The 10,324-nt window shown below is 36.0% G+C and overlaps 1 protein-coding gene across 4 annotated transcripts in view; it reads left to right on the top strand.

Moving 5' to 3' along the window:
• The window catches only part of PHKB (phosphorylase kinase regulatory subunit beta), a 288,711-nt gene extending 279,182 nt beyond the window's left edge, over positions 1-9,529 (top strand). For 3 of the 4 annotated variants that reach the window (XM_032424177.1, XM_032424179.1, XM_032424178.1), the window contains 4 exons: positions 2,571-2,700; positions 5,585-5,692; positions 7,867-8,007; positions 8,659-9,529. In XM_032424177.1, the coding sequence (XP_032280068.1) occupies positions 2,571-2,700; positions 5,585-5,692; positions 7,867-8,007; positions 8,659-8,793 (514 nt within the window). In that variant the 3' untranslated portion in view covers positions 8,794-9,529. The remainder of the gene's footprint in view (positions 1-2,570; positions 2,701-5,584; positions 5,693-7,866; positions 8,008-8,658) is intronic. The other variant, XM_032424180.1, reaches the window with a different exon arrangement.
• The last annotated feature ends 795 nt before the right edge of the window (positions 9,530-10,324 follow it).

Raw genomic sequence — 10,324 nt, forward strand, 5'->3', positions numbered from 1 at the left:
CTTTCCATCTAGGGCTTAACTCTAGGGGTATTAAAAGATTAATAAGACTATATAAAAATTTAAAACATCATTTTGCATGGCAGAAAATAGACAATCTCAGAAGACAGCTGAGAAACTGGAACAAGCATAGACTACAAAGGGCTAATATCCAAGAATTCTTAAAAACTCAGGGATAAAGAACCAAAAACCCAAGAGAAAAATGGGGGAAAATATGATTAATCAATTCATTTAAAACATAAAAAAATGGACCTCAGATATTTGAAAAGATATTTAAGAGGTTTTTTTAATTTATTTTTTTTTTAAGTAGACTCCATGCCCAGTATGGAGCCCAATGCCCAGCATGGAGCCCAAAGTGGGGCTTGAACTCATGACCCCATGAGCTGAGACCAAGAGTCAGCTGCTTAACCATCAGGCACCCTGTAAAGATGTTTAAACTAACTCATAATTAGAGAAATGTAAATTAAAACATGTTGGGATACCATTTCTCATCTATCAGACAGACTGGCAAAAGTTAGATAGTATGACAAACTTGCTGGGGCTGTAGGGAAACAGACACTATTAATTCCAATTAATAAGTGTAGATGGAATGATGGAAAGAGAAAATTACCATTAGACAAATACAATAGTAACAATTGTTGCAGGCAAGAACCATCATGGATGCTAAATTTAGTGGGTGGAAGTATGATGAGAAATGAAAAATTTGTATAATTTAAAAGTATTTCCACTCAAGATACTTTTTAATTGCAAAAGGAAAAATAGTAACTTTACAATGAAGGAACCCAGTAGACTCTACCTCAATCAAATGATCAAGGTTAGCATCCCAGGAATAAGACACATCAGTATCATGTACCTCCCTAATATGATATACCAAAAAGGCATAATCACTTTTGGGTATTCTTGCCAAAAATGCATAATCTAAGTCTAATAATGACAAAACATCAGATAAACCCAAATTGAGGTGCATTCTACAAAATAACTGACATTTCTAAAATGTTAAATTCATGAGAGATGAAAGAAAATTGAGGAACTGTCATAGATTGGAAGAGTCTACCTAAGGAGACTTGGAAACCAGATGCAGTGTGGGGTCCTGGATTGGACCCACAACCAAAACAAGGACATTAGTGGTAAAATGGCATAATTTGAATAAGGTCCATAACTAATAGTATTGTGTCAGCATTCATTTCCTGGTTTTGAGTGTTGTTATGTATGTATGTTTGAGTGTGAATTACTTTTTTGACTTCTAAGTCTAAAATTTTTCAAAATAAAAAGCCAAAATATAAAGAGAGGTCCTCAAAAATAATTATCTCCATTGTGAGTATTCACACATTTCTACTTTTTTTGTTGTTCTAAGCAAACTTCTCTTTTTTATAATACTAACCATGACTTTATAGAACTCGGAAAACATTTTTTTTCTTATTGCCAAACAAAGGGAATAGGAAAAAAATCAAATGTAGAGTATTGGGTATTCAGTTTTGCACCTTCATTATCCAAAGTAAAACATCACCAAGGAACCCCTGCCCCTTTGGGCTTCTTCTCTTTGGCATAGCACTGAACCCAGCCACACAAGATTGGGTCTACCAAAAAAAAAAAAAAAAACCCTGCATCCAAAAGGGATGCCTCACTCATTTATGCAGTTTTAAAAGATCATTGGTCCTCTTTTATCAGAACAAAAATGTCTTTTTCATTATACTGTCTCCTGCATAGCTATGTTCCTACCTAGAAATATTGTTGGTCACATGCTTCCCTTGTGGTTGATGGCACATTTCATTCAATGCTTGTTTTAATACCAAGTATAAAAAATGTATATTTGTTCCTGTCTGCAGCTTTTGGAAGAATATACTGCTGTGTCATTTGTGCATTCTTTTCAAATCATGCAAATTCTGCATCTTTAGCAGTTTGTGAAGGAGTATTATATCTTTAAGATGTAACACTTAATCCATGGAAATAAGAGATCTAGAATTTCGTCTTATCACTTTGGTATGATTATTATAACATGTAAAATCATGTAGCTGATTTTTCAGCACTGGTACTTTGGCCATATTTAAATAGAAAAATAAATCTAAGGTTTAAAGTTTAAAACTTTAAAACAAGATAATTTCATTAGGTACATAATACTTTTTTGAGCCTTCATTACTTACCAAATGTTTATTAAGCATCTTTCTGGGAGAGTGTATAGGAGTGATCAAGCCATACGATATCCGTACTTCCATGAAGTTTACATTTTATTGTATGTAAGGACCACATGAAGTTATTTCAAAATTGGCTGCTTCTGTGTTTTTAAATGGAGCTTCTTTGCATATTAGGAAGTCGTTTGATCACATAACTTACTAGAGAATATCGTTTTGCCTATTAAATTTTTAAAAATCTTGGGGATGTTCTCCTTTCCTGCAAACTCTGTTTTCATGATGGAAATATTTAGTAACCTCTGTAACACATGGTAGATATGCATCATTGATGGATTTTAGCTTTTATTTTCACCCTATTGGAACAATTAATCTATATTGAAAGCCCTGCTTTCTATGAGAACACCCTTGCATTTCAACTCTGAGGCATTTTCTTTTGGTCCATAGATGTTGGCTGAACAGGCGTCAGATTGACGGGTCTTTGAATAGAACTCCTGCTGGGTTCTATGACCGAGTATGGCAGATCCTGGAGCGCACGCCCAATGGTATCATTGTAGCTGGGAAGCATTTACCACAGGTACAGCCCCACTGTATTTATGTCATTTACGGGAATCTAAAGGACTAGGGAATTCTTTCCCCCTCTGCATTGCCAATAACCTTTCTGCTTATTCCATTTTCTGAGTATTTAAAGGGAGGGTATCCAGATACCTGAAGGGAGGAACTATTAGAAAATAAAATACCTAATCAATTGGATTGGAAATTTTTTTCCCCAACCTGAGTTTCTTTAATTTTTTAATTTTAGTGCCCCTCTATACAAAAGCCTTGCTTTACCAAAAGGATATTTTGCTTAAAAGCTGTATTTAATAAATTTTTTTTATATTATTATATTTCAAATGTTTCAGGGAAGCTCTGTGTTTAAAGGAACCATATGGCCAAACCTTTTGCCAAGCAGCTGTCCTTCTTTTGTTTATTTATTAGTGAAGTTCAGCTTTCTTATGTTGGCATTACTATGAAAGCTGGTATTCCTTTACCACCAAGTGATAGTGGGCCAGTGCTAGGGAACCTCACAAATAATAAAACATACATTCAAAAGACAGAACCAAATCAGACCTAAGAAGCAAGGTGACTTAATAATGCTTTGGATAAGGAAATGACTGAATTTTGGTAAATGTGAAAATTATAGTAACTTTTTAGATCATAGATAATCACTTAATTTACTCAAGATATAACTTAGCTTTGATCCAAATGAATTAGTGCTCCCTCCTTCAGATAATTTCCCAAGTTATATAAACTGGCCTCTTCTTTGATTTGGTTATTTTATTTAATACTGACCTCTAACTCATTCTGCTTATACACAAACAAGAATAACTAGGCCTTTTGGAAATGGAGTACCATATTTGTTTTTAGTGTTGAAATGTCAACCAAATTATTTTTGATGAGGGTCCTTATTCAAATATAGTATTCTTAAATACCCATGCCCACACTCATTTTGTTTATGTGTACACAGTATTTCTGGAAAGACCCACAAGACACTGGTAGCATTCTTTTCTTTGCCTTGGGGAAAAGAACTGTGGTTTGAGGGCACAAGGTGGGCTTTTCACTGAAAACCTTTTTTAACCATTCAAATTTGAACTATGTGAATCTATTACTTATTTTTAAAAATGAATAAGAACTGTTAAAAGTATTCTTTATACTATTCACAAACTGTTTAGTGGTTGTATTTGGTTGTCAACATAGGTGCTCCATCCCTCTCCCAGATGCTCTGTGACCATAATATGGGGCAGCACTGTCTCTTTTGAGCAGAGGAGGCCTCCATTATTCCTGCTCTGCTTCTGCTAGGCCTCATGTCTGCTCTACAGTGGACTATGGCAACATTTTGTCTGCTGCTTTCCCAGGCCCCGCTAATAGCTACCAGATTTTCATTTAATTGTCTGATAGCCCAGGCCACTTACATTTTGTATCCTCTCTTTGCTAACAAAAATAACAGCAGATACATGTTAAGTCTTTTTATGTTCCAGGCACTTTTCTAAGTGCTCCTTTAATCCTCACAATGCTCTTTTGAGGTAGGTACTTTATTATTCCCACTTGACAGATGAGGAAACTGAGGCACAGCTAAGTTATTTTCCCAAAGTCCTACATCTAGGAAGTAGTTGACCCCGAGTGTGACACCTATCCCCTACCCCATCCCTGGTAATTCAACTTCTGAGCCTTTTGTCTTAACTTCTCTGCTCTACTGCCAACCCTAAGTTCTTCCAGAGAGTGGGAAATGAAGCAGGCTTGATGTCTCTTCTCTAGGTTTATCACAGTTGCACAGTAGCCAGGTTGACTTTTCAAATGAGATATATGAAAAGGAAATTGATAGGAAACCATGACAGGGTTTTTCTTTCCTTCTGTAACCCTACTAATCCCATTGCTAGACATCTGAAAGAATTATAATTATTGTGTTTAGCAACTGGGCTTCACTTTCCCCAAACTAGGTACTACCTGTAAGCATTAATAATATGTTAGATTGTATTGAATATAGAATACAATAGATGGACCATATCGAATTATAGAGTCGATGCATTATTATACCAGGTCGAACAAGTTTGCTGTCACTTGATTTCAAGGGGACATTCCTGCTGGGTCCCATTTGGAATAGTTAGTAGATACACATTGTTCTGAGGCTATGATTAAGTTCACTGTAAATCATCATTGAGGTGGAAGCAAATAAATATGACTCATCATTTCTGCATCTCTGGTAATAAGTCTGGTGACTCCATCTGCTTTCCACCATACAAACCTAACATTTAGAGTCGTCTTCTCTTCAGTCCTTTGAGGGTTAGCCACCATGCCCAGATGTGGGTTTGCATTTGGATTTGAGTTTATTTGCTGCTTTCATTTGGTTTGTGAAAAGTGAATGGAAGACTATGCAATATTCTTGTTTTAAATGAAGTAGAAAGGGTAGAGTAAATTTTTTTAGTTTTGCTTTTTTTTCTGTGTTGTCTAGCCATTTCTACATGCAATGTTGTTTTTGCTTATTTGTATGCATTTTTATGCTGCCAGCTCAGAAAAGACCTGCCACAGAAATGATGTAAATTCAATATCAAGTGACTTACATGCTAAAGTCTGACAGCAAGCATAACTTCTTGTGTTAATTCTGAAAGCAATATGTACTCTATTTGTTGTCTCAATTTACCGCTGTTCCTTTCGTGTGTTGAAGTGGATTTCCAATATAGTCCCTTTCCCTTACCATTTGTATAGTAAAGATAACTACTAAAAATAGGAGGTTTAATTTATCACAACAGTCAGCTGGTTGGCTTCAGTAGTTTGACATATATAAAATCCAGTCATATAGCTGAAAATGCTCCCTAAGGTTTTATAGAACCTGAAAAAGGTTATTGATTAGAAAATGAAAGTCCTCTATTAAATGGGAACCACAGTATAACAATGCAGCATGTTAATATTGACTTATTTTTCAGCAACCAACCCTGTCAGATATGACCATGTATGAGATGAATTTCTCTCTCCTTGTTGAAGACATGTTGGGAAATATTGACCAGCCAAAGTACAGACAGATTGTTGTGGAGGTTTGTATTTAGAAATGCAGATTGCTGAAGAAGTGCTTTCTATCTGCTCCCTGAAAACTAACATAAAGGAAACTGCTCAAGAGAGACCAGGAATTCCACTCCTTACGTAACCCGGATCTCCTCTAGTTGAGTCTTAGACAATATAGCCATCCTTGACCCAAGGTCAAGGTACATGAACAATTTAAACATCTTAAATCCTTCAGTGTGGAAAGACTGCCCAGCTTTTTCAGTCATGCACTTATCCCTCAACAGCAAGTGCATTAACACCACTAAAAAACACAGGAAGTGGCCTTTTCCTATTTTCTTTAATTTCAGTTTTTTTTCTGTTTACAGAAATAGCACATGACTATTGTAGAAAGTTTTAATAGTTCAGAAAATTATAGAAAAGAAAGCAAAAAAATTTCTCCACACCCACTAGCAATAGATCATCAGTGTTGATATTTTGAGAGACATCTTTCCAAACATCTGTGAACAGAGAAGACATGTAATTTTGTGCTGTATCATTTTATATAAAGTTAAATGCTAAAATACACACACACATGCATGGTGTATACATGTGCTCTTTTGCCATTTTAAAACATTATACCAAATATGGAGAGAATCCTCATAATGAATGGATTTAACATATAACGCATCCTCACTTTGTCTCTTTCTCTGGGAATGTCTCCATCAGACTCTGTCTTTCTTGTGGGTGGATAGTATGTTTGGGTGAGGCAGAAGCTCTCAGTAACTGCTGGATCTGGCACCTGAAATCCAGTCAGAGTTGAGTGAGATTCAATCTTACCTCAGATGTGCCAGGATTTAGAGACATAATCAGCCAATCAGTTTCAGAGCACATGGGAATGAGGCAGCCTGGGGTCAGAAAGAGATGGGGTTATTGGAAGGGTGAATGCTTTTCTTATGCTGTTAGCCATTCAGTGTCTAGTGCCCAGCATCTGGGACCTACAATGGACATGGAGGTCCTTCTTGTTGACCAAACGAGGGTCCCTTTGCAGAAGAAATTTTTCTTTAGAACTAGAGCAAAACTTCATATTCTCCTGGCTAAAGCCCTCTCCAAGGTCTCCCACCTTGTGACACCTGGATTTTTTTCTGAAAGTGTTTCCGTTGGTTCTTTCAGGTTCTGTTTTGGAGGCATTTAGAGAAAGTACAGTCAGGAAGATTCCCAAACTGGGAATTATGAAGTCTTTTTTCCTGTTCCATGTACAGAGTAGGAGCCATAATCATCATTGGAAAGTCTTTACCAAGCATTGTATACTCAGACACAATCTTTGTGTTTAGCAGTATGTCATCTAAAATGGAGGTTACTACTTAGGATGAATGTATGAGATAGTCAGACAATAGGATGATGCATTAAACTAAGATATGCAGACCAAGTAGTACTCAGACCATAAAGAGGTCAGAGTTAGGTGTATCTTTTAAAACATAGCCATCCCCTGAGAAACACTATGATGTCACAGAATTATACTCATTTTGGGGTCCTGGGCTCCAAGTCATTTGATCATGAGCCTAGATCCAGAGTTTCCACTGACCTCACCTGCCTTCTTTGGCTTTGTTGCCGGCCAGCTCCACTGGACACTGGTTTTGGTGTCTTGCCAACAAGGATTAATGCCCAAAGGCCAGAAAGTTCAGACATTTGGGGCGAATAGAGCACTATGTACTCTACACAGGACTGGGAAAATCATTTTTCTTATTTCATTTACGTGACCTAAAAACATTTCTGCACAGCTACAAAGATATACACAATGAAAAAAATGTGCAGTTTCCAAACAGAACTTACGCTACTAATTTGCAAGATTTTTAGAAAGAGTCCAGGGCGCCTGGGTGGCTCAGTTGGTTAAGCGACTGCCTTCGGCTCAGGTCGTGATCCTGGAGTCCCTGGATCGAGTCCCGCATCGGGCTCCCTGCTCAGCAGGGAGTCTGTTTCTCCCTCTGACCCTAACCCCTCTCATGTGCTCTCTCTCATTCTCTCTCTCTCAAATAAATAAATAAATAAAATCTTTTAAAAAAAAAAAATAGAAAAAGTCCATTCACAATGATCCTAAAGTCAATCATTGTACAGAACACACTGTGGAATTCAAGGGTCATCCGTCAGTCTGAGTAAAGAATGAAAACATGTCCAGACTGTGTTGCTTTTATGGTTCATATAATTGGCTTTCAACATCTGTCTCTTCTAGTTACTAATGGTTGTATCCATTGTACTGGAAAGAAACCCTGAGCTAGAATTTCAAGACAAAGTAGATCTAGACAAACTGGTGAAAGAAGCATTTCATGAATTTCAAAAAGATGAGAGTCGACTAAAGGAAGTTGAAAAACAAGTAAGTAGAGAAAAGAGCTTTTTGTAGAATTTTTTCATTGTCTCAACTCTTCAAAATATCCCTAATCTCTTATTATTTAACTTACAAAACAGATTTATAGAGTGCAAAATGGAGTATTTGCGGGGCAGGGAGAAGTCTGACTTATTCGAGAAATTAGTGGTACTTTTTAGTTAATTACTAGTCAGTTCAGCTATGAAGCTCTGACTAAAAAGAAAACTGGGAAGACATAAATTCCCTTTATATAGTTAGCAGTTAAAATGTGTTTTACCAGAGAGGAGCCATAGATTCCAGAAGGCTATAAAATTAAATTCTGGGGAAGATGGGAATGCGTAACAGGCTACATTGGTGCTGTGTATACTACCTAATATAGTCCCTTCCAGGCTCTCTGTTTAATATTTTATGCTCATCTGTAAAAAAGTTCCCTAAGTAAATAAAAATTATCAGCAAAGAGGAGAATATTAAAAGTGTCTGTCTTTGTTTTATATGCTGAGAAGATGCCTTAGGAAAATGAAAGAAAACCTCAAGAAGGTTCTATTTTCCATGAGGAAATATTTCTGTGAATTTATTTTTCCCCCTAGGCTGACACTGATTTTACCTGTCAACTCTTTACAGACAAAAATCAAGCGACTTGCTTACTGTTTTCCTTTGTAGGATGACATGACTTCCTTTTACAACACTCCCCCACTGGGAAAAAGAGGAACATGCAGCTATTTGACAAAGGTTGTGATGAATTTGCTGCTAGAAGAAGTCAAACCAAGCAATGATGACCCATGTCTGGTTAGCTAGTGAGGAAGGTGTAAGAGGCTCTGCTGAGACACATTTTCTAGAAGTGTGTTAAGTTTTGTGTTGAAGCTTAGTTCAGGCCGCCATTTAATGTATGGACTGATTTTGTTGGTGAGGTGGTTGCCGTACCCTTGGCAGTTACTGGACCTCTTGCACGCCATAGTCAATCTAATGGTATGAAATCCTTTAACTAAGTGGAAAAAAAGTTCTCATGATTATTATGCCAACTACAATAATAATCTTTAATGAACAATAGAAATAGTTAATGAATTGAAAGTTCACCACTGCATGTTTTGTGATCAAATAACTCATCAAAATGAATCTTTGCTCTTTGGACTAAATTCCCAACTTACTGCCATTAAAATGAATTTGCTAGCTAGAAATGCATACAGGAAATGAAAAGATAATGAAAGAATGGTGAACTTAACTTAGTGGCATTGTCATATTAGAAAAAAATATTAAAATCATAAAAGCAAATCTGCCAGCCTGTGTTTTGATTCTCAGAAACTGCTTTGTTGATTATATTTTAGTATACAGAGCTGTTGTACAATTTTTACCTAGTAAACATGACTGTGATTTTGTATTTGTGCTGACTTTAGGGGTGGGCTAAAATACAGTGTAATCTACACCTAATCAGACATTTTCTTTGAGCTCTTACTAAAATATGGCATGTGTAAGATTGTTCAGAAGTATGGACTGTTAACCTAGTTTGTACTATTAAAAACAAAATTGAAAATCATTAAATTTCATTTCTGAATTAATGAATATATCTGGACACATTTTTTTATTCTCTTGTTCATAATATTAAGTCTGTTACTCGTGAATATTTTCAGCATAATTGATCTGGAGATAGACTGGAAGAGAATCTATGGTATCTACCATTACACATATTTTGCTACCAAATTTACTTAAGCAAACTTTAATAAAAATAGAAAATAGATTAAACATTTAAAGTTTTATGAGTTCTTACTGAATGTTACAGTACAGCCTATAAGTTTGAGCCATGGACCAAAAGAGAATCATTTTTCTGACCAGTCTTATTATGGGGTATCACCTGAGAATTCAAACTTGTTACATAAAGATGCAGCCCATTTGTAGAATCTTGAACTAAGAAACATAGAACAAGTGGCTTCAGTAACAAGTCAAATTGATATCAAGTAAATGGATGTGTGAGCACATGGAAAAATCTGAAAGTCAGCACATTTCTCATAACTTTGAGGTGTACTGCCTGGATCTTGCATAAGAAATCACATATGCACTGGTTGGCAAAATTGAGAAGAATAAGGTAAAATCTGATCTTATAGAACATCTTAAGGAGAGGGATATGACAAAAGAAGATAATTACTTGATAAATTAAGAGAGTTTGTGAAAACATAGTCATGAACCTAGTTTCTAAAACAAGCATAAAAACTTAAACTTGAAGCCCATGGAGAATTGAGGACTGATGCTTCATAGCTGGAGAAACTGGAAATAAAGAGAAAAAAAACCTTGGAATATTTAATATTTGCTGAAATCTAGAGGAAAGTAAACCGTA

The sequence above is a fragment of the Phoca vitulina genome, unplaced genomic scaffold (genome assembly GCF_004348235.1).
Source record: "Phoca vitulina isolate PV1807 unplaced genomic scaffold, GSC_HSeal_1.0 scaffold30, whole genome shotgun sequence".
Classification (NCBI taxonomy): domain Eukaryota; kingdom Metazoa; phylum Chordata; class Mammalia; order Carnivora; family Phocidae; genus Phoca; species Phoca vitulina.